This window comes from Lagenorhynchus albirostris, chromosome 4 (genome assembly GCF_949774975.1).
Source record: "Lagenorhynchus albirostris chromosome 4, mLagAlb1.1, whole genome shotgun sequence".
Taxonomy (NCBI): domain Eukaryota; kingdom Metazoa; phylum Chordata; class Mammalia; order Artiodactyla; family Delphinidae; genus Lagenorhynchus; species Lagenorhynchus albirostris.
Genome location: NC_083098.1, coordinates 83,962,223 through 83,986,392, shown reverse-complemented (window position 1 = coordinate 83,986,392; position 24,170 = coordinate 83,962,223). Strand labels below are relative to the sequence as shown.

At 43.2% G+C, this 24,170-nt stretch overlaps 1 protein-coding gene across 1 annotated transcript; it reads left to right on the top strand.

Moving 5' to 3' along the window:
* Positions 1–1,320: 1,320 nt before the first annotated feature.
* CHRNA9 (cholinergic receptor nicotinic alpha 9 subunit) lies at positions 1,321–23,787 on the top strand. The gene is made up of 6 exons (XM_060147308.1): positions 1,321–1,381; positions 8,914–9,032; positions 9,319–9,464; positions 10,718–10,872; positions 19,600–20,132; positions 23,243–23,787. The coding sequence occupies exons 2-6, from the start codon at positions 8,969–8,971 to the stop codon at positions 23,785–23,787; spliced, it is 1,443 nt and encodes a 480-aa protein (XP_060003291.1). The 5' UTR covers positions 1,321–1,381; positions 8,914–8,968.
* The last annotated feature ends 383 nt before the right edge of the window (positions 23,788–24,170 follow it).

The window sequence follows — 24,170 nt, the reverse complement described above, 5'->3', positions numbered from 1 at the left end:
GGAGTTTACAGCGACACCTGGTGGCTGTAAAGGTGAAGTACCCTGGCTTTGTTAGAAAAGGATAAAGGATAAATTGCGTCTAAAATTTGGTTTATTTTTGTGGTAGAGAATTTCATTCTTTGTTCCAATTCTTTTTGTAGGATTGCAGTTACGTATTTAAAAAATGGACTTTGATTCTTTTAGATTATTTTTATAGCCTCCAGCCTTTCTTTCCTAAAGAAACCATCAACCAGGTGAACTGACCAGTACTATCAGCTGGTCTAGATCTACCCAAGGCCAGGACTAGGGTGATGCAAATTTAAGGAGGTGGTAAAAACGTCAGTAATGAGTATAGATCACATTCTAATGCAGTAATTTAAAAAGTCAAAATTAATGCCAAAAATTCATTATAAACAAAAATATCAAAATCGTAAATACAGGATCAGTATTATTGATTTTCCCTTTTGATCCCATGCCCCAATACGGCTCCAAAAGGCCTGAAAAGAGGCAATGAACTCGATGGCCTAGCACCTGACAGGGCTCACACATGTTCAATGAATGCACAGCCACCACTCCCACCCCGACCCATGGTTTCCCTGTCCTTCCTGGGTCTCTCCCTGTCTCCTCTCATCCTGGTCAAGAGTAAGGAGGCTAGGTCAAGGGCAATGATAGAGAAGAAGAAAAAACAGAGAATAGAAAACTTAAATGTGGCCCTGGGGAAACAAATTGGGAATGGACTCTTCCATTTCTCCTGTTTTCCTTTTCAGCACCCTCCTTCATCTGCTTCTTCCAAAACCTGCTTCTCAGGAATAGGGCCTAAATTACTCATTCACGCCTAGGGCTCTCTGCTAAGCGGGCCTGAGCCGATGAGACTCAGACACTGAGGGCAGGTGGGAATGGAGATGAAGGAGGACATTGCGCTGGTGAGAAAGCCCCTCTCACCTCTTTCTGGGTTTAACACGGCCCCCCTAGTTCCCATGCACCAGGACCAGGGCAGGACATGGGAGTGGGGTTGTTGAGGATCTGGGACCTTGGGGCCATGTTGCTTCTCGGGGGTGCACGTCTGTGGGAGACATCAGTAGCTAGGAGAGAGTCCCCCTCCTGCATCCTCCCCGCTTGTCTTTCACCTAACTCTGCGTGGTCATCAGATAGACGGTGACTGCAAATAGTAGGAAAAGATTGTGCAATTGGAAACACACAAGCCGCTGTGAAAAGAGGAAATAAAACCAGTGGGCTGAGAACATATTGGGGTGAAAAAGGATCAGAAACTCAAGAACAAAGAAGAACTTCAAAAAAGCCCTGAGAAGCAAGTGGCCTTGCAAAGGAGGCTCAACTGGTCTCATGGATGGGGCTCCTCAGCACACGGTGAAGACGAACCCCCAGAATAAGAGGAATCTAGAAGGTACTCACCTTATACAACTGTGTAAAGTGTTATGGCTTTCAAATATACCCCCCTGGGGGATTTCAGGGAGAAGAGCATGCGCCCTCTGACAAAGCACAGACACCAGAGCCGGCCCCAGTCCCCAGATCATTCGCCGGGACACATCGGATACCCTAGATCAAGTATCAGCCCAGATACTCCCAGATACTCTCCTGACCCAGAAAACTGCACATCCCTTATCACCTGCTTACCGCTCTTCTGCTGGCAATGTAATGGCTCTCTTTTTACCAGTAGAGGTTTTGCTGATTGCTGGAGCCCACGTGGTTCAGCAGGGGAATCATATTGACATTTATCAGGACCCTGCTATACACCAAGTATGTGTTTGGCACTTTATCTGTTTTCTCTTTAATCCTCACAATAAGCCTTTTAAGTAAATATTACAGTTATCATTTTTACAAATGAGGAAACTGAGACTCAAAGAAGTTCTGTGACTTATTCAAGCTCACATAAGTAGTGAGTGGTGGTCCCAAGATTTGAACCTGGGCCACAGGACTCCTTCTGTGTCTTTACGTCCTTTCTGTTGCATTAGGTCAGCAGAGACATGGGGGAGATGCCTCCCTGCCCTCCTCCTGCATCCATGGCAGATGCTGCTGATGATCTTGGTGGTTGTTCCCTCTGATCTAGGATTATGTACGAGGCACAGGCTACAAATAGAGAAGTTATGATCCATGTTCTCAAGGAGTTTGCTTTGACATAGGTTAAAATATAATACGGCAGTAGACTAGGAATGTAAGGCTGTAAATAACACGAGTGCTAAAAAGATTCTGGTAAGCTTATAAATCATGGGAAATATATCCACCATCCTTTGTCTGAAAGCTGACCTTTTCCCTGCTTTCTAATTCCTTGGATTTCTTTTCTCATTCCAGATATTACTCATTTATTCAATCAAAAAGTGTCTTCTCTGGATCTAGGAGTACAGCATAAAACAAGACCAAGCCCCCGCTCTCAGGGAGCTTAATTTCTAGTAGGAAGACAGACAAGAAACAAGCAAGTGCACACAGACATGCACATACTTCAGCTGGTCATAGTGGGATGAGACAGTAAAGCAGGGAAGATGAGTAGATTGGAGTGGAGTGTTGTTTTATGTACGGTTGTCTGGCAAGGGACTTCTGATAAGGCGGCATTTGAACTGAACCAAGAAGGAAGAGAGAGAGGGAGCTGAGAGGATATGGCCAAGGGCACCGCAGGCGGAAGGAACAGAGGCCCTGAGCAGGGGTGGCGTCGCGCTTGTGGGACGGCAGAGGCCAGCCTGACTGGAGTGAAGTGAGTGCGGGGCGAGGGTTAGAGATGGAAAGCTGGTAAGGATTTGGGCTTTTACTCTAATTGTCACTACAGGGAAGTGAGGAGACCTGTCCAGCCTCCAGACATCAAGCAGGGCTGCTGTGGACTCTCCAGTTCCCATGTGTTTCTGGTTCTTCAGGTTCTTCCTTTTATGTGGGCGAGCTCCCTCTCTGGGAATCTGTACGGGGCTCCCGGGCTCCTGCACTGGAAGACAGGTGGGATTTAATGGAACCAGCTGAGCTGCACTCAATGTCGGCCCTGGCCTCCCCACGCACCTGCCCACATCAAGCTTTTGCATCGTGACTCTCTTTTCCCTTCAGGCTGTGCTCTGTCTTCATCTGGGATGCTGACCCCTATCGCGGTGCTTGAGCCTGGTTAAGTGGATTTAAGGGTTTGATGACATATATCAAGGGTCAGCAAACGCTGGCCAGCCACCTATTTTTATAAAGAAAGTTTTATTGGAACACAGCCATGCCTATTCATTCACATATTGCCTTTGGCCGCTTTCACAACACAACAGCAGAGAAGAGTGGTTGCTACAGAGACCATTTAGCCTGCAAAGCTGAAAACATTTACTATCTGGCCCTTTACCTAAAGAGTTTGCCAACCTCTGTAATAGATTTAGATCTGCTAACTCTCACAAAGCAGAAAAGAAGATTTTAAAAGACTGCTACAAAAATATGTAAGTAATTAAATCCACAGCGGATTGACAATAATATTAATATTGCAGTGAAAAAGAAGACAAGACAATGGCAGGACTGATGTTCTCCCACTCATAGTACAAACTGCTTGTCAGATAAGATAATAGCCTCTAATCAGTTCTGTCAAGAAGTTGGTGGAGAGAGAGAGAGAAGGGCAGGGGGCAGGGGGTAGGAGAGAGAAATGGATAGATAGATAGGTAAATTGTGACTACAGGTTACATGCTCAAGTTTTAATGCTGGGGTTGCATTTTCCCCCTTTAATCATCAACTTGTTTAGCACTTTTTATGGTCAAACACTGTTCTTAGGGTGTTACCAAGCCCATTTTGTATCTGCTTACCCAACTCAAAGCAGAGCCAATCTACTGACACAGGGTTGTGCTGAAGAAATGTATAACGTTTATTGCAAGGTGTCAAACAAGGAAAATGGGCAACTGATGCTCAAAAGACCTAAACTCCCCCATGGCTTTCAGCGAAAGGTTTTTAAGAGCAACACGAAGGGTGAGGGTTGCGGGATGCCTAATCAGCTCATGGACATTCTTCTGATTGGTTGGTGGTGAGGTAACTGGGTGGTATTTCAGAAGTCAGCATCATCAGCCTTCTGTTTCCAACCAGTCTGGGGTCTGTGTGCTAATGTCTTCCTCCTGGTAGGGGTTTCAGTACCTGCAAAACAACTCAGAGATATGGCTCAGGATGTTACCTATAGCCCTTGAGGAGGAACTAAAGATCCTTGACTTTGTTTTATGGCTAAACTTTGTCTTGCTTGATTTCTTTCCTTTTTTCCTCATGTTCTCACTTCTCTCATTAAATTTGCTCTTTGGAACTCATGGAAGGCCTAGAAGGCTATAGCTTTTCTACAAACAAGAGGTGGGGACATAGTGGGGAAGCATCTATCCCTGGGAAGGCCCTGAAAGGTACTGCTTGGTTTCAAGGGTTTCACATATGTTAACTCATTTAGTTCTCAAAACAACCCTAAGAGGCAGATACTATTATAATTGTCCCCATTTTATAGATGGAGAAACAGAGGCACAGAGAGGTTAAGGAATGTCTCCAGAGTTACACAGCTAGGAAGTGGCAGGAAGGCTTGAATCCAAGCAGTTTGACTCCAGAGTTTATGTTCTTAAATTCTACTTTATACTGCTTTTCTTGATTATGAAAACAAAGACAAAACAAACTGGAACATGTTCAGTGAGTATAGCCTCAGTGGGTAGTAGCCCTTTTGGCATGATTTGACATCTTAGCTACCAATCCTTATCCCAAACCTTGGTGCATGGTAAAAGAATTTGGAGATTACTCCTTTAAAAAAGTTCTAATTTTTTAATTTCGAGACACATGTCCAGGATGAGTCCATTAGAAAGTAGTGTGAAATAGGGCGTCAGAGGCCCATCAGGGAACCTCCTGAGATTTCAGTGAGTTGGGAGGCATTGGTTAGCAGTTGCCACAGCTCTGAGCACCCAGGACAGCTCTCCTCTGCTAAGAGCTTGGGCTCCTAGGGAGGCTGAGGGTCTCTGGCTTGGCTCTCAGTGGAGAGCTGTCATCCTGTCCTGTCTACCCCCTCTCTGGGTGGACCGCAGACTTTTCATCTGTAAAACAAGGGAGATCAGCTAGTTGGTCTCCATGAGCTTTTCAAAGGTTAAAAATATTCTGATTCTAGATGTAATGAAATGGAGAAAATATCCATGCCACATTAATTTGTAGGGGGGAAATCCTTTACAAAGCATTATGTTTGATTTTTGCTAAAAAAATACATGTAACAGAATGAAGGTATTTGTGCTTTTCACTCCTTTGTCTTTCCCCCTCCCTCCCCCTCTGCTACTGGGGAGAAGGTCTTTTGGCAAAAATTTCACTAGGATTCTCTGTCAGGCAGGAGCTCTATTCCAAACAGCAGAAGCACTGCCATCCTTCTCCTGGAATGGAGCCAGGGATGCCCCCAGAAGGCGTGAGCTCAATGGGCAAAGGGTTCTCAGCAGCTTCAGCCAAAAAGGGTTGAGCTGGGACCCTGAGGGAGGGAGAAGGTAGGAAAGGATGGGAAACCATTCAAGGAAGATCCTGCGTGAACTACAATGCAACGCCATGCGAACAGGAAAGGAGTATTTAGAAGCACCCTCCGCGCTTCTTTGTACTCATAATCTTCATGGAGTGAGGCAGAGTTCTGCTACTGACCTGGGTCCCTCCAGATCTCACAGGACATGACAACACAGTTCCATGACCATTGAAAAAGGTGGCTGCCGCATGAACACTGTCTGTCTCTGCCTGGTTGGATTCTTCTGGGTGACCTTTCTTTTCCTTCATTGTGCTTTTCTATACTTCCTAATCTTGCTACACTAGACATGTATTTCTTATACAACAAAAATTGTGTTAAAACATATTAAGGGGCTTCCCTGGTGGCGCAGTGGTTGAGAATCCGCCTGCCGATGCAGGGGACACGGGTTTGTGCCCCGGTCCGGGAAGATCCCACATACCGCAGAGCGGCTGGACCCGTGAGCCATGGCCGCTGAGCCTGCGCGTCGGAGCCTGTGCTCTGCAACGGGAGAGGCCACAACAGTGAGAGGCCTGCGTACCCCTCAAAAAAAAAAAATTAAGATCTTACAGAATGTCTCTAATAGCCTAATATTATATTTTGGGAATAGACAAGTCCCTCAAGATTGGTCCATAGAGGAGGATTTGGCTCCCAGCGACTCTGAAATGACTGGAATCCTTTATTGTGGCAAGGAAGGCTGCTTCTCAAAAGGTGCAGACATTGAAAGGGTTATTGTGTTCTCTAGAAATTTTCTGAATTGTGGGTCCCTTTTTTCTGGTCAGAATATACTCCCTCAGATAGTGATACCACACAAACTGTGGTGAAATGCTGCTCAGAATTTCTACCCATGAGCTGGGGAAAGGTAGCTGCTGGCATGAATATCGTGAACTTCCCAACTTATTTAGGGCTCTGTGAACCTGAATTAATATGCCAACAGATACGACCATTCCTGTTAATGGGCTCTCAGGAAATAGGGTGTACTCTGGAGGTTCCAAATTTCTAGATGGCTGAGGTTTATTCAGATTATTTTCATTGTCTGAACCCGTATTTTAGAAAATCAGTCTAAAGCATATCTGCCTGCTTTTTAGCCTTATTGAGCTCTAAGTGGTGAACTCAACGGATTACTTCTTCCATAATTTTCCTACAAGCTACAGGACCACTATGTTAAAGGTCTCTCTCTCTCTCTCTCTGGTTTTTTCTTTTCTTTCTTTTTTTTTTCTTTTTTTTTTTTTTCGGTACGCGGGCCTCTCACTGTTGTGGCCCCTCCCGTTGCGGAGCACAGGCTCCGGATGCGCAGGCTCAGTGGCCATGGCTCACGGGCCCAGCCGCTCCGCGGCATGTGGGATCTTCCCGGACCGGGGCACGAACCCGTGTCCCCTGCATTGGCAGGCGGACTCTCAACCACTGCGCCACCAGGGAAGCCCTCTGTTTTTGTTTTTTGGTGTGTTTTGGAGCTAAGGGAAACAGTAAAAGTGCACAGGTCCCAGGGAAAACACCTAGTGGTTGTTTTTAGAATGAATTTGAGAATTCATTTGAGAATTTGAATTCTCAATTCAGAATTTGAAAATTCTGAATGAATTTGAGAATTCATTCTATACTTTCTAATTTCAAAATTTCAAATTTTGAAATTTCTAATTTCAGAATTTCAAAATTCATTCAGAATTTTCCCCCCAAAAGTATTGGTTTAATTTGGTTTGTGTTAACATTGACAGGTGAGCATCAAGTGTTACCATCTTTTTTTATATTTAAAGTGACCAACTGAATGAACTGAGTTAATCAAAAGCAATCAGACTACCAGAGATGATTACTTTCGAGGCAGGTTTCAAGCAGCAGCTGCAGTAGCTAACACCACGTGTTCACTGAGCACTTATTCCCAGGGGCTGTTCTCAGTGATGTGAGGCATCAAAGACACATAAGACAGAGCTTCTCTCACCATGAGAAGGAGAGGCTGCACTAACGTGGGGAGCACATCAGACTGGTGTGGGTGGCCTGGAGTCTGTCTCCGGCCAAGTGCTGCTGGAAGGAAGCCATTCGAATCTCTAGACATCAGTTTCCTCAGGAGAAAATGAGGCATTCAACTCAATTTCAAAAGGACCTTCAGCCTCTGAGATTCCAGAGCCGATGGTTTTTTGGAGGAGGAAGGCCTGTGCGTGGGCACCGGGAACTGTGTCATGTGATGAGTGAGTCAGACTCAGGGCGTCAGAAAAATAACGTCTTCACAATCAACACAAGGGCATAGGCAATTAGGAAACGCACTTAGCTGACGGCTTGAGTGTCTGTTCCATTCGGAAGATATGTTCCTGAAGAGGGACAGGGTGACTCATCAGAAGGCTGTAACTTGATGAAGTACAGCTATCCAATTTCCTTGCTCTGATTCCAGGCAACTGAATGATCTTAATTTGGTTTCCCAAGGCAGTTTCCCCAGGCAAGAGAAGGGACAGGCTGTGGCAACTGGAAACTGACATTCTTTTGTGTGAGCAAAATTAGATCACATATGAGAAATGACTGAAATTATAAGAAGTAGCATTCAAATGCAAAGCATCCTTAGTAATTTCATCACCAGTTATGAATCATTTTCATGCTGATTTGGTTAGCCTTTGAAACTTTTTTTTTTTAAGAGCTAGTAAAGACTGGGTGACTTGGTAAATATAGAAATTCTGTATCTGCAAAGCTGATCAGAGGTGAAAATTACTAACATTTACATAGTGCTTTACAATTTACAAAGTGCTTCTCTATACAGTATCCCAGTAGCTCTGGGAGACAGGGGATATTATTTTCCCAGTTTCTAGTTCAGGAAAGCTCTGTATTGTGAGGGAGGATTTGAGCTGGAAGTCAAACCTAGGTCCTGCACTGCTAATCCAAATCATAGTGCCGCTGCTTCTGAAGCAAGTGAATGCTCTTCTGCCCCCCATCCACCTGCATACACACACACACACACACACACACACACCCCTTCCTATACAAGATCTGTGCTCAGTGGGACAACTGAATGAGTGGTGAGAAGCAGAGGCAGAGAAGAACCCCAAATGCCAGTCTATTCCGGAGATTGTGGAACTGCTTCTCTTTCCCTCTTCAAAAGCCACTCCAAGTGCATAGGGCCTTTCCAGATGGCTGTCCCATGGCTGGGTCAGTTCAGCTTTTCTTAGTCCCCGCCTGAGTCTTCTTGCTGCAGGTATAGAAAGTGTCCGGTCTGCTTAGGTGGAATCTCAGGGAGTGTCAGACTCCTATCTCTCTTCCCCTGAATGTTTGGTCTGGATATTCCTGCTGAAGGTAGCTAGGGATGCTCAACCAGGGTGGCTCCCCAGAACAGCACTGCCTGACCTAACACACCTGGGGCTCCTGACTTCTCAGCTACTGGAGCTGCCAGTCTCAGATTACCAGTGGGGAGGGATCTCAGGACCTAGGGCCCTCCGTGCACTGCAAGCCTGAGCTCTTTGCTGTGCAGAGACAGTGGCAGAGTAGGTGCTTTGTGACCAGACCCTTCCCATTCACAGAGAGAACTGGAAGACCGCACTGCCTGGCTGGAATTTACAGAGGCTTAGGGAAAAGATGAACTGGCCCCACTTCTGCATCTCCTTTTGCTGGATTTACTTTGCTGCCTCCAGACTGAGAGGTAAGAGGCTGGTGGGCGTGTAACCATTGTCACTCATCTGGGGCCACTTCTTTGGGTTTTAGGGTGGGCCAGGAAAAAGAACAAATGTTCTAACTGCAAGGAGGTACTTCGTCTTCTTACTGACTCATACTAATCCTGTAGGCTGTGCCAGAAAAATAAGTCCCGTCGACCTAGAGCTTGTCCCCAGCTGATGCTACGTTATCCCCAACGCTAGTCCTTGGACTGTTGTTCTTTGCCTTGAAATATACATGACACTGAAGGTTGATCAGGTCCCTCTTTTGAGCAGCTGGAGAAACAGCAGATGGAAAATATGCTCACAAGTTGTTTAATGACATTTTTGAAGATTATTCCAATGCTCTTCGTCCAGTAGAGGATACAGATAAAGTTCTGAATGTCACGCTCCAGATTACACTTTCTCAGATTAAGGATATGGTGAGTAACATAGTGGTAACTCTGAAATGTTTAGAATGAAACTAGCAGTGCTTTCCAAAGGGAATGTCTGAACTGGGAATTTGAGAGAAAGTGAGAACAGAGAGCTCTCTGTGCAAGCTGATGGGAGAAGGGAACTCCAGGGGAAGAAAGCTTTCTACAAAATTAATTTCACTAAATTATGTAATCCCGGCCATTAACACTAACAGTCTTAGATCATCTAAAGAAAGTTGGTTACACATTACACGTTCCATCTCTATGAAATGTGCAAAATCAGCAAAACCATAGAGACAGAAAGCAGAGTAGGGGCTGTGGGAATAATGGGGGAATAGTGATAGACTGCTTGACGGTCATAGGCTTCCTCTTTTGGGGTGACAAAATGTTCTGGAAGTAGAGAATGGTGATGGTTCCACAACATTGTGAATAAACTGAAAGTCGCTGAACTGTACACTTTAAAATGGTTAAAGTGGTGAGTTTCATGTAATGTGAATTTTATCCCCAGTTTTTAAAAGGTGGGGTTTTTAAAAATTAATTAATTAATTGATTTTTGGCTGCATTGGGTCTTTGTTGGTGAGCGTGGGTTTTCTCTAGTTGCTGCGAGCGGGGGCTACTCTTCGTTGCGGTGCACAGGCTTCTCATTGCGGTGTCTTCTCTTGTTGCGGAGTATGGGCTCTAGGCGTGCGGGCTTCAGTAGTTGTGGCTCGTGGGCTCTAAAGCGCAGGCTCAGTAGTTGTGGCGCACGGGCTTAGTTGCTCCACGGCATGTGGGATCTTCCCAGACCAGCACTCGAACCCGTGTCCCCTGCATTGGCAGGTGGATTCTTAACCACTGCACCACCAGGGAAGCCCAAAAGCTGTTGTTTTAAGATGACTTACCTTATATAATGCTTATATGTGTTTAATTACATGAAGTTATGAAACTTGAAAGACTTTTCTTTGGTACATTATCGATGTTTGCCGACTTTTTCATTCAAAAGAATCATCGGTTGATCTATTTTCAGAGAAATTTGGGCAGTTGATCCATGCAGAGATCTGATGATTTAAATATTTGTCCACTTTACATTCCGAACACTAAATCACAGAAAAAAACATTTCCCTGGCAGTCAATCAAGGGGATAGACTGGAAAAATTATCACTTTCTTATTGGAAATAGACTAGTGCTCTTGGAATTCCTGTTTTGAAGATGAGTGTTCTAGAGACAAGTGCATTCGGTTGAGGTGTTGATGGGATAAAGTTGTATCTGGGTTAATTGTGCAGGATGAAAGAAATCAAATTCTGACTGCCTATTTGTGGATCCGCCAAATCTGGCATGATGCGTATCTCACGTGGGATCGAGACCAGTATGATGGACTGGACTCCATCAGGATCCCCAGCGACCTGGTGTGGAGGCCAGATATTGTCCTGTATAACAAGTAAGTGCAAGTCAGTAGTTTCTCGGGAATGAATTTATTGATGTAACAGAATGTAAACATAATGGAAAAGGAATGTTTAAAACTTGCATGAGGTTAAGTCTATTCATGTTCCTAGTCCCTGAAGTGAAGGTCATAAAACCTCAGATAATAAAACAATAGGTCATAAAATCTTAGAGTTACAGCCCCCTTTTCAGATGAGAAACTGTATTAGAAGCCGTGTTAGTTTTCTAGGGCTACTGTAACAAAGTACCACATACTGGGTGGCTTAAATGACAGAAACTTATTGTCTCACAGTTCTGGACGCCAGAAGTGCAAGATAAAGGTACTGGGGCTTCCCTGGCGGCACAGTGATTGAGAGTCCGCCTGCCGATGCAGGGGACACGGGTTCGTGCCCCGGTCGGGGAAGATCCCACGTGCTGCGGAGAAGCTAGGCCCGTGAGCCATGGCCGCTGAGCCTGCGCGTCCGGAGCCTGTGCTCCACAACGGGTGAGGCCACAACAGTGAGAGGCCCACGTACCACAAAACAAACAAACAAACAAAAAAAGATAAAGGTACTGGTAAGGTTGGTTCCTTCCGAGGCCTGTGAGGAAGACTCTGTTCCCTGTCTCTCCCCTGGCTTCTCAGGTGGTTGCTGGCAATCTTCAGTTTCTTGACTTGCAGAAGCATCACCACAATCTCTGCCTTCTTCTCCACATGGTGTTCTCCCTGCGTGTGGTCTGTGTCCATATTTTCCCTTGTATAAGGACACCAGTCTTGTTGAATTAGGTGTTTACACCACACCAGTATGACCTCTTCTAGACTAATTACATCTGCAATGACCCTGTTCCAAATTAGGTCACATTCTGAAGTGCCAGGGGCTAGGATTTCAACATACGAAGTCTTCACAGATGCAATTCAACCCTTAACAGTGGTGCTCCCTTGTCTAAGATCATGTATCAAAAATACATGATACGATTAAGATTAAATCAGAATGGGCCTGCTAGAAGCTGGCCTATGGAATTTGGACCTTGTATGGACTGGAAGATGAACTAGATCATAAGATCACCAGTTGGCCTTTTCCTGGTCTGAGAGCAAGGGGCCTTGCTGAGTGGGTAGGTAAGGTTTAAGTTTCTCAAATTGTAAAGTGTGCACGAATCATCTGAGGAGCTTTTGCTCAAATACAGATTCTGATTCAGTAGGTCTGGGGTAGAGCCTGACGCTCTGCATTTCTATAAGCTCCAGACGGTACTGCTGCTGTTCCACGGATCACACTTTGAGAAGGAACCAGATAGCTGTCTCAATTCAGGTTCAGATGCTCCACCTGTTGTCCAAGGGACTCCTCTCTCTTTATATTCTGCAACTCAAGTTTCTAGGGCTGGGAAAGGTTCCTCTGAGCAGAGCCATATGAATGAGGAGCAGCTCAGGGGGACTCTCCGGAGAGCTGAGCCTTCTACTGGACATGAGTTTCCCTTCAAGAAGCAACTGGTAGGTTGCAGCCTGGATTTTAGTCTCAGTCCTTACTCAGAGAGCTTGTCCGAGGGTCATGACCTCATGAGTCATAGTCCTGATGCTGCTGTTGTCCATTCCCCACTCTGGAATGGCAACTCTTTCATACCCCTTCCCAAGCAAGATCACATCCAAGTGCTGGTGCTTTAGTACTCTGGTTCACACCCCCCTCAACACACACACACACACACACACACACACACACACACACACACACACACACATACACGTACATAGCAGGCGAGAGAATGAGCCAGGATGTCCATTACCTCGTCCCACACACAGGGTGCAGGAGAGTAAGCAGAGGATACACTTTACATAGAACACTTACAGCATTCTATAAGTTCAAAATTCTCCCTGAAGGAAAACAGAAGGCTGGTTCTCCTTTTCCTCCTGCTTTGATTGACTGAAGCAGTGCCCAGCTCTTACTGAAACACTTCTTTCCGAGCTGGCATGACCTAAGTTAAGCCTACCCCAGTCCCCCTTTATCAGAGAAGCCAGCTATGCACTCATGAGCTCACACAAGCCTGCTGTGTCTTTGGTAAATTTTGTCCCCGTTCTACATCCTTTCCTCCCGAGATCGCTGGCTTTGAGAAGTGTGAGTTCTGATCCCCTTTTCTTTCACACACAGACCCTTTTCACCACACTGATTCATCAACTCTTTTCTTTTCCTCTGGATTGACTCTTTAGTCTTCTTTCCCCTCCTATCATGGACAGTTCTGTTTTGGATCCTCTATTTTCCTGTGTGCTCTCCTTCTCAGTAACATCAGAGTTTTACTATTCAGAGGAAACCCTAAATGGACTTATGGTTGGATGTCATTTGCATTCCTTTAAACAACTGAAATGAGAATAGAAGAGAGTTACAGGATCAGGCAAAAGAGAGACCCCAGTCCTTTGGGGTCCCCAGGAAGGACCCTGACCCTGGTCCTTCTACCTGAATCCCTGGACCTGTAGAATCTTCTGCTCCCTGATATAATATAAGTACTTCTCAGAAACTGGTACAGAAACTTGTAGACCACAAAATGGGCTTCCTGAGTGGTGGTAAGGAGAATAAAGAGGGGTATAAGACAGGTGATCCAGTCATGTGTGATAAAGATAGTTTGGGCAGGAAGATGCTTAACATCTAGATTCGCCATTGGTGCCTGAATCCATGGGTTAGACTTGCTGAGGATTGATGAGGATGGTCCTGGGCCTGGAAGCTATTTCATATGAGGAGCAGTCGAATTTATTGATGCTTAGTTTGGAAGAGAGAGGTCCTTAGGAAGACTTGATGGCTGTCATAGGCAATCATAGGAAAAATAAGGTAGAGAAAGAAGAGAAAATTCCTCCAGAGGGCAAAACCCAAAACACTGAGTAGAAGTTAAAGGGTTTTTTAATTGCATTTTAATGCAATTAAAAAAAAACTAATAATTTGAATAATGAATTTTCCCAAGAGGTAGTGAGCTCTTTAACAATATAATGACTCAAGCAGATATTGGCTGTTACCAAGTCAGTAAAGGAATAAAGTTCTGGTGGGGTTGTTTAGTATAGGTATATGGCCAATATAATGGTTAGTATGAGGGTGCAAGGATTCCTGACATTTTTAGGTTAGGTAAAGAGTGGATTACAGAAATTTCAGAAGTGTGTTTATTATGAGGGAGTTTTTTTTTTTTTTTTTTTGTGGTACGCGGGCCTCTCACTGTTGTGGCCTCTCCCGTTGCGGAGCACAGGCTCCGGATGCGCAGGCTTAGCGGCCATGGCTCACGGGCCCAGCCGCTCCGCGGCATGTGGGATCTTCCCGGATTGGGGCACGAACCCGCGTCCCCTGCATCGGCAGGCGGACTCTCAACCACTGCGCCACCAGGGAAGCCCTATGAGGGAGTTTTAATGGTTGGATTTTAATGGACCGGTTTAATACTTGGATTTTAGACCTAGTGAGAAATTGGGTACCCTGTTGTACTCAGAAAGATTTGTCTACAATTTAGCTTTAAGTTCTGCTTAAGTAGCTTAGAGAATTGAAAGGATGGAAAAACTGTAAGATGAGATTAGATATACATATGTCAAATTTTATGAGATTGTATACTTTAAATGTATGCAATTTATTGTATGCCAATCATACATCAATAAAACGCCTTAAAAAGAAAAAAAAAGATGACATTGGAAATAAAGGAGGCAGAAGAGGAACAGGTTTGGAGAAAAAGATGATGAGTTTGGTGTGAGACCTGTTCAGTTTGGGAGACCAAAGGAACAGAGGAGACAACCAACAAAGAGATTGCAAAGGCAAGTTTTCAGCCTGGAAAGAAGGTCATGGCTAGAGCTATCAAAAGCCCTTTAAGCCCTTATAGAACTGCTCAAGGAGGGAAAGAAAATGGCTGAGGATAAAGTTGGAGAATTTCTTCACTGAAGAAATTTACAGAGAACATTCAGAAGAAATGGTTAAAGGGGTAGAAGGAGAACTGAGAGAATTGCCTCATAGAGACCAAAGGAAGAAACGATGTCTAGGAACAACTCAAAGTGAAGTGCTTGGGAAGGGTTGACAGACTCTTAGAAGAGTCTTTAGATTTGCCCATTTGCAAGTCATGAGTGACCTTTGAAAGAGCACACTTTGAAAGCTGGGAAGAAGCCAAATTGCAAGAATACAAGCAAGATGGGGAAGTGAAAGCAGCAGGCACCAATTACTCTTGAGAGCGGTGTGCAGAGGAGAGAGGTGGGAGGGGCCTGGGAGGAAGGGAAGTTGGTAGGGAGACTTGGGAACAGAGTTGGGAGGGATTAGAGGAGCCAGAGAGAATAAGAGAGACCAAGAGAGGCGAAATCCTGAAAGAGACTTGGAAGGAAAGAAGTCACAGTACAAGAAGAGAAGTTAGCCTTGAAAAGAAAGAGAGGGACCTCTTTTTTTTTTTTTTAATTTATTTATTTTTGGCTGCATTGGGTCTTCATTGTGGTGCGTGGGCTTTTCATTGCGGTGCCTTCTCTTGTTTCAGAGCACGGGCTCTAGGCACACGGGCTTCAGTAGTTGTGGCTCGCAGGCTCTAGAGAGCAAGCTCAGTAGTTGTGGCACACGGGCTTCATTGCTCCGTGGCATGTGGGACCTTCCTGGACCAGGGCTCGAACCCGTGTCCCCTACATTGGCAGGCGGATTCTTAACCACTGCGCCACGAGGGAAGCCCGAGAGGGACTTCTTTTTGACGTGGAAGGGAAGATAAGGGGGACACACGAAAGACGGAGAGACTGGAGATAGGAAAAAGGGTGGATTGTGGGACTGAGTAAGGAGACAAGCCTATGTCGAGGTTCCAGGCACTGTCTGGTACCAGAAAAACTGGCTGATTCTCACTGTTCTCTCCTTCACCAGCCCACACTTCTCCAGTTCTGGAGATCTTGCTTCCTACAGCCCTTGCTGGGAAAGGTCTTTCTGCTCAAGTGCGAAGCTGAAGTCAGCTCAGTCTTTGATCAGGGGAGAAGGGACTGCGTGAAGGGCACTAAGTGTTGGAGGAAAGGGAAGGTAAGAGGAAAACAATTTAAATAATCTCTTAGGGTCATATTATTGAACGCTGCCCTCTCGACCTCCATTTTGAAATTTTGTCCCTGTAATTTTTTTCATTTTCTAGTTGGGAAAATAGAACCCAGTTAGAAACAGAGGGAAGGGAAAGAGAAGAAACTCGTATGTATTGGACACTTACTGTGTGTCAGGCAGTGAATTGGGGCTCTACATAGTGTGGTAGACAAAATAATTGCCCCCAGAGTGTCCCCATCTCAATCCCTGAAGTCTGTGAGTATGTCACCTTACATGGCAAAAGGGACTTTGCAGGTGTGATTAAATTAAGGATTGGAGAGGAGATTACCCTGCTGGGGCCAATGGAAACAACCTTACAAGTCCTTATAAGAGAGAGAGGTGGGAGAGTCAGATGCCACAAAGGAAGCAGATATCAGAGTGATGGAAGGAAGGAGCTCTAAACCAAAGAATGCAGGCAGCCTCTAGAAGCTGGAAAAGGCAAGGAAATGGACTCTCCTTTAGAGCCTCTGGAAAGAACGCAGCCCTGCCTAAACCTTGATTTTCGGATTTTTGACCTCTAAAACTGTACAGATGCTAAATTTGTATTATTTTAAGACACTTGGTTTGTGGTAATTTTTTACAGCAGCAATAAGAAATTAATAGATTAATTATTTACTTAATATAACATTTAAAAAGAAACCTTAAGGTATTATAGCCTCTACTTTTACAGGTGGGTGACAGAAATGTTACTTGCTCAAGGTTACAGAAACTGACCAAGATTTTAACCCAAATCTCTCTGTGATATTTCTGTGATGTCATTGCTACTTTCTAAAGGAGAATGAGCCATATTGATCCAATCAACCCACTTACCTTTCTTTGTTAAATCCTTCTTCTGTGCAAGGCATTCAGTCATGTGTTGAGGGGTTAGGATTTTAAGACTCAGTCTCTGACCTCAATGAACAGTCCAATAAGAAATGTATGTAAAACGTAAGCCCCTCATAACACAGAAATAAAGTACCAGAGCCCTTCAAAGGTGAAGAGATTTCATCAGACTGGAGGGGCAGGCGGGGCTTCTCAGAAGGGTAGGCATCTGAGCTGTCTTGAAGGATGTATTAGATGTATATTTGCAGAAAGTGAGGCGGGTATTATAGATAGAAGAAAGAGTTTGAGTAAAGGAGAGACAATCACAGGATCTGTTAGGGTTTCAGCCTTGATTGGTGGTGTGCGAGTGAAGGAGACCAGCGGGAGACATCAGAGACCAGTGGGAGGCTACAGAGTGGGATGGGAGTAGATCATGGAACGTCTAGGACACTGAACTTAGGAGGTTTGGGAGTATTTGGTCGGCCATAGGAAACCAGTGCAAGTGCTGAGCTGTAACAAGATGTGATCAGAGAAACCAGGGAGATAAAACAAGATATTGGTCATGAAGTAATTAAATAGTAATGTCTTTAAACTTCTCCTGAGTAGCTGGGGTGATGTTTTCAGACAGTGGGCTCCTTTGCCCTCTGGCTTCTGGTTGGATTGGGTCAATGAGAAGCACCAGTGAGCAATTGGAGGGAGAAAAGGGAGTGAGGTTAGGGCATGTATTCCCTTACTCTCTTCCTATAGAGTTATTATCTTTGGCTTGCTGTGTCCCTTGACAGAAAGGTATAGCTCCTATCGTGGTGACCCTCTTAAGCAAGTCTTTCCTTCCAGGTCTTGGTAACTGCACCTTCCCTTCACCTCTTTGGGCCCAGGAATGGTAATAGCTCTGCTGTTACTAGCCCTGGAGTGGTTGCCCTACACCTTATCCATACCTTTGTAAATAGTCCCTGCATTAAACACTCCTCAAGTTATCTAATTTGAGTGGGCCATCCACTTTCTGCAGGGACCATGACTAATACAATTATTCTAACTCCAGATAGATTCTCTCTGACCCCGAGATCTCTTACACCAAGGAAGGTAGGATGGGTGAGTTCCCATCCTCCAGTTCTCACTTCTCGTATAGCTAACTATATATATTTCTCATTGTTACAGAGGGTAGGTTCAGGCATTTTCAAAATATTCATTTTGTTCTCTTCACAAGACCACGTTAAAGATCCCCTCTCTAGACCTCCATTAAAAATCGAGTGCCACAATTCAGCTGTAATGCTCTGATTACAGTGGACCCAATCAGACCATTACAGTTAACATTGTGGTACCTAAATTTTAATAAGTAGGAAAAAAACTTTTAAAACATGCCAGTTCTTTGATCTAACACACCCTCTTCTATCAATTTAACCTAAGGAAAGAGTCAGTGGATAAACGCAACAATTTGACTACAGAGATGTTCACTGCGGCATTGCTTGTAAATGTAAAAACTGGAAACAACCATAATGTTGAAAATAGGTGAATTGGTTAAATAACTATGGCACATCTCTATAATGGAATGTAATTGAACACCATTTAGCCACAAAAATAAAGTTGCAAAAGAATATGAACAGATGATCATAAATGTTTTTAAATTGTCTCAATGTTATTTTGTAAATTAACTTTTTTATTTTGAGATAATTTTACAGAAAAGTTGCAAAGATGGTACAGAGTTCTTGTTTATTCTTCACCCAGTTTCCCTTAATGTTACATCTATGTAACCATAGTACATTTGTCAAGACTAATACAATACTATTAACTAAACTACAGACTATTTGGACTTCACCAGTTTTTCCACTAATGTACTTTTTCTGTAAGAATCTAATTCAGCAAACCACATTACATTTAGCCATAATATATTTTGTAGGGAAAAAATCATAAGGAACACTTGGAAAAATGTGCATTAAAATATTAACAGAAACATATCAGTTAAGACTGTAAGCATTAGAAACTGACTTTGTCTACCTTGTGACAAAGGGAATCTGTTGGAAGGATATCGTACAGCTCACTGAATTAAAGGGAAAAAAATCAATGACCAGGTCTTGGAAAGGACAAACCAGGACTACTCTACAGTTCAAGACAGTGGGGAATATTGAGATTTTTTTAAACAAAATAATAATAATTAATTGACTTTTATAGGGAGCCATCACCAGTGTGAGTCTTTTTGGTCTTTGGGTCACTCTGCTTAAGATCTAAACTGCAGGGAGAGTGAATCATTTGGACCTAGCTCGGGTCACACAGCCAGCCCCTGGCCAAGGGTGGCTGAGGAACCTTGATCATTGTTTCATCTGCCTTACAATGGTCATGGAGAAAGAGTCATTCCCCAAAGTGAAACAGAAATTCTGTACCCCCAAGATGTAAGGCATAAATGTTGATAAAGCAAAAAGAAGTTATATCTAGAATAAATTATTATCTCTTAGATTATGGGTGAATAATTTTTTCTCTGTGTTTTTCAAATGTTCTACTGTAAACATGTACAACTCTTTCAACAGCAACAAAAAGTTACTTTAATATTCTTGTGCCCACAGTTAACAAAATCAGGTAAGCAGAGCCCCCTGTTAGATTTTAGCCTCATTTACTTTTTGTCTGGGTGTTTGAATCATTATACCTGGACCAAGAGAGTGGCACTGGGAATGGAGAGGAACGGACATAAAGCAGAGATGCTTTAAAGAAAGAATCCAAGAGAACTCAGCCCTAACTATTCACAGGAAATGGAGAAGAGGTCAAATTAGAGTTGATTCCAGACTTTCAAGCCAGGGTGACAGGAATGGTGATCCACTACCAAGACACTGAAGTGATGGGCACGGGGCGCTGAGCTATCGGGGGTAAGGAGTTTGGTGAGTTGTCCTGGCGAGCAGCTCTCATCTTCCTCCTCTGACCTCCAGGGCTGATGATGAATCTTCTGAGCCTGTGAACACCAACGTGGTCCTGCGGTATGATGGGCTGATCACCTGGGATGCACCAGCCATCACCAAAAGCTCCTGTGTGGTGGATGTCACCTACTTCCCCTTTGATAACCAGCAGTGCAACCTGACCTTTGGTTCCTGGACCTACAATGGCAATCAGGTGGATATATTCAACGCCCTGGACAGCGGAGACCTCTCCGACTTCATCGAAGATGTAGAGTGGGAGGTGCATGGCATGCCTGCTGTGAAGAATGTAATCTCCTATGGCTGCTGCTCTGAGCCTTACCCGGATGTGACATTCACTCTCCTTCTAAAGAGGCGGTCCTCTTTCTATATCGTCAACCTCCTCATCCCATGTGTCCTCATATCTTTTCTGGCTCCCTTGAGTTTTTATCTCCCAGCAGCCTCTGGGGAAAAGGTCTCCCTGGGAGTGACCATACTGTTGGCTATGACTGTATTTCAGCTCATGGTGGCAGAGATCATGCCAGCCTCAGAAAATGTCCCTCTGATAGGTGAGTTCAAGTGTCTTACACTTTGAGTCAGCACTGTGGTAACTGGGGTCGTATCTGTATCTTTAAACTCCTAACAATGAGGTCAACTTCAGACTCAACACAGGCTGTCACATACTTCATTTGGTGTCTTCAGTTGGCATCTTTGAAAAGAGATGTGGCTGTTGGAAACAAAGCTGGTCTTGTTGTCTCCAGGTTTACCCAAAAGAGGAATGAGAGCAATATGGTTTAGAGCAGTGGTTCTCACAGTATGGTCTTTGGACCCACAGTATAAGCATCATTTTAGAAATGCAAATTCTCAGGGCCCACCCTAGATCTACTTAATTAGAAACTCTGGCCGTAAAGCCTGGCAAAATGTTTTTAAAAGCTTTCTAGGTGATTTCGATGAGCTTTTTGTTCAAGTCTAATAACCACTGGCTTATAGATTAAGACCCTGATTTTGAAGTCAAAGAAATCTGCGTTTGAACTCTGACTTCACCACTCATTCTTTGATCAGCCTTAAGAGAGTTACTTAATTTTTGAGTCTCTACTTCATCATCAGCAAAATTTGTGTAATTGCTACCTCATTGTGCCACTGCTTAACACAGAGCCTGGCATATGGTAAGGACTGAGAGAAAAGTGACTATTATTATCACGTTACAAGGGATTTCTTCTTGGGAAGAGTGATAAACGTGTTGGAAATGATGAGCTGGATTTTTAAGCCTGCCGTCTACCCTTGATAGAATAATTCTCAACCTTTACTGGGTATAGTAGGTGTGGGAGAGCTTGTTAAAAATGCAGGTTCCTACACCCAAAGAGGTTGTTTTTCTTTTTAAGCAATCTTGGGCAAGATTTGGGAATCTGAGGTGATTCTCAAATAGAACACATTTTCAAAATTTTGCAATAATGAAATGTCCCTCTAAGGGAAGGAGTGTAGACTGTGGCTGCCATCCCTGCTTCCCCTTTCCTTTACCTCCCTTGTTCTGAGATCCTTCCTAACACCTTTAATACCTACTTCCTGCCACCAAGGATAACACCCAGATCAATACATCTATCTCAATGACTTGCTGTTGTAATAGATGCTTATGAGAATCAGAAGCTAGACCTAATTTTTAGTTCTTTAATGTAATCAATGAGGAGAAATTTCAGAACACCAGGAGACTTAGAAAGCAATATAAAAGGGGTATTGTACTGCCCTTTTACCCTCTCCTGTATCCAGTATTACCCAGTATTTAGACGTTACTACATTGGTTTCTCTGTTTGGAGATCTCTTCCTTGTTACGTCTCTCCCAGCAACACCTCCCCACCCCCCACCCCCACACACACTCATGTACACCTTTTTAAGAAATAGACACAGAAGGTTCTCTCCTTTCTCACCACCACTAATAAAGAGGAAGACGTTTATTGGTACTTTTATCACCTCTCCTGAGGCAGAAATGATTGACAGTGACAACATCTAATAATAACCCTGTTTGAGGCAAGATCAGTTGACAGATCCCTCTCTCTTCTTTAGCAGTAAGATTCAAAAGCAAGCTGGATCAATTTCTAAAGAAAGATGTCTCAGAACATGTCTCAAGAATTTTACAAGCATTACTTTTTCTGTTTCTGTGATAATATGAAATGTATCTTTTTTGGAAGGGTGTACACAGATCTTGAGAACTTTATTAATTGTCACAATTTGTTATTGTAGCACCTATGAAATAGAGTTACAATCCCATAGAAGTGTGTTGAAGTTTCCTGCATCAAGTATAGCATTTGATCCAGGCTTTTGGCCCACAGCCTTGACAATGTTAAGAAAGATTCCATTTATTTTTAGTTTACTCAAAGCTTTTAACAAATAATAAACAGATGATAATCATTATCAAATGCATTGTCTTCATCTGTTAAGATGATCGTGTGAGTTTTTTTCTTTTCCTCCATTAACTTAGTGAATTATATTACAGTTTTCTGATGTTGAACTAAACTCTTCTTTATCACGATGAATTATCAATTAAAGACTGTAGTATTTAGTTAGCCAATGATTTTTATAGGACTTTCTCAAATGTGTCTATGAATGAAATGGCCTTAATATTTCCTTTCTTGCTACTTTTGGAACCAAGCCTGAATTTACTTCATAAAATGAGATTTTCTAGGCAGTTTTCCCTCTTTTCTATTTTTGGAACAACTTGCATAAGATATGAGTTATCTGTTCCTTAAAAATACAGTGAAACTCACCTGTAAAACCTTTTGGCTCTAGAGCTTTTTGGAAGGTGGGTGGGTAGAGGTATTTGGTTAATTCCTATTTCTATTTAAGTGTTCTTTCTTCTTACACTAAATTTGACATCTTATATATTCGCAGAAATTTCATCTAGGTTTTCAAATGTATTATCATACAGCTATTTGTAATATTATTTTATTGTTTTCTAAATTTCTATTCTCTTATTTTTTTCTTTTGCATCCCTTTTTCTTTCTTTCTCCCACCTCTATTCCATGAGTGGCCTCATCAAAGGTTTATCAATTTTATTACACTTTTGAAAAAGCTTGCTTTTGGTTTTGTTCAACTTCTAGGTTCTTTGTTCTACATTTCAGAAATTTGTACCCTCATCTTTATTGTTTCCTTCCTTAATTTTCCTTTTTCATGAATATTTGCTTTACGCAATCACATGTTAAAGACTGAGAGTGACGCAGTGTCTCCTTTCTTCCCCAATGGTAATGAGCTTTCATATTAACAAGGTCCAAAGACAATTCTGAGAACTGACCAAGATCATTCATTGTTTACTTATTTGTTCGTTGAAAGTGGAAGTTTTTCACAACATGACCTCAGCAAAAATTTACAAACCTTTTAACTCAGGGCAAGGGACAGTGCTGAAAACTTTTCCTGTATTTTCTCAGTTAAGCCTCGTCATAGTCCTATGAGTTAGATACTAATATTATAGTCATTTTATGAAGAAGGAAGCTGAGGCTTACCAGAATTATATAACTTGCTCTAGGTCACAAGTCTAGTGATGACAGAGCTGGGATTTGAACCCACTTTTATTCAAAAGTCTGTAATAGTAACCATCAGTGTATATAGCTTCCTTAGAAAAGGTGTTTGTTTCTTTTTGAGCCAAACACAAGGACAGTTTTAAGCTAACTTGGTTGTTGTTATTTTCCAGGCAAATACTACATAGCCACAATGGCCTTGATCACAGCCTCCACTGCCTTGACCATTATGGTGATGAATATCCACTTCTGCGGGGCTGAGGCCCGGCCAGTGCCACACTGGGCCAGGGTAGTCATCCTGAAATACATGTCTAGGATCTTGTTTGTCTACGACGTGGGTGAGAGCTGCCTTAGATCCCGCCAAGACAGGGAGGAGGACCACCTCACGAAGGTTTATGGCAACCTTCCAGAGGCTAATCTGAAGACGACCAGAAATAAAGACCTTCCCAGAAAGAAGGAAATGAACAAACTCTTAAAGAATGACTTGAGGTACCAGGGTGAAAACCCGCAGGATGTTGACAGTTACTGTGCACGGTACAAAGTGCTGACGAGGAATATCGAATACATTGCCAAATGCCTCAAAGACCATAAGGCCACCAATTCCAAGGGCAGCGAATGGAAAAAGGTTGCAAAAGTCATAGACCGATTCTTCATGTGGATTTTTTTTATTATGGTGTTTGTGATGACTCTTTTGATCATAGCAAGAGCAGATTCGTGAGCATTTGGTATGTGGGGATAAATCAATAAAATTCCCCTGTGATCGACTCTAATGTTCTTCCAAATTAGAAATACCTATATCTATATATACACAGATATATATAAATTAGGATTTATGTTGTCTTTACTTTTTGTTTTCAACTTCAGATCAATATTATAGCTATCCGTCAGGTTAAATCAAGCAGGAGGTCCAAAATTTCAAGGGCAGGAAAACGGAGGAAATAGAGAAGGACCCCTTTTATAACCTACCAGAGTGGTAGGTGTCTGGCTTCTAGATCACACAGTTATTCTCTCCTTTAGCAGTACAGATAAAAAAAAGCACACTACATTCCATTTAAAATTCAAAGCAAAACAAAAGAAACTCATTTTCCCCTTAGTCCCTAT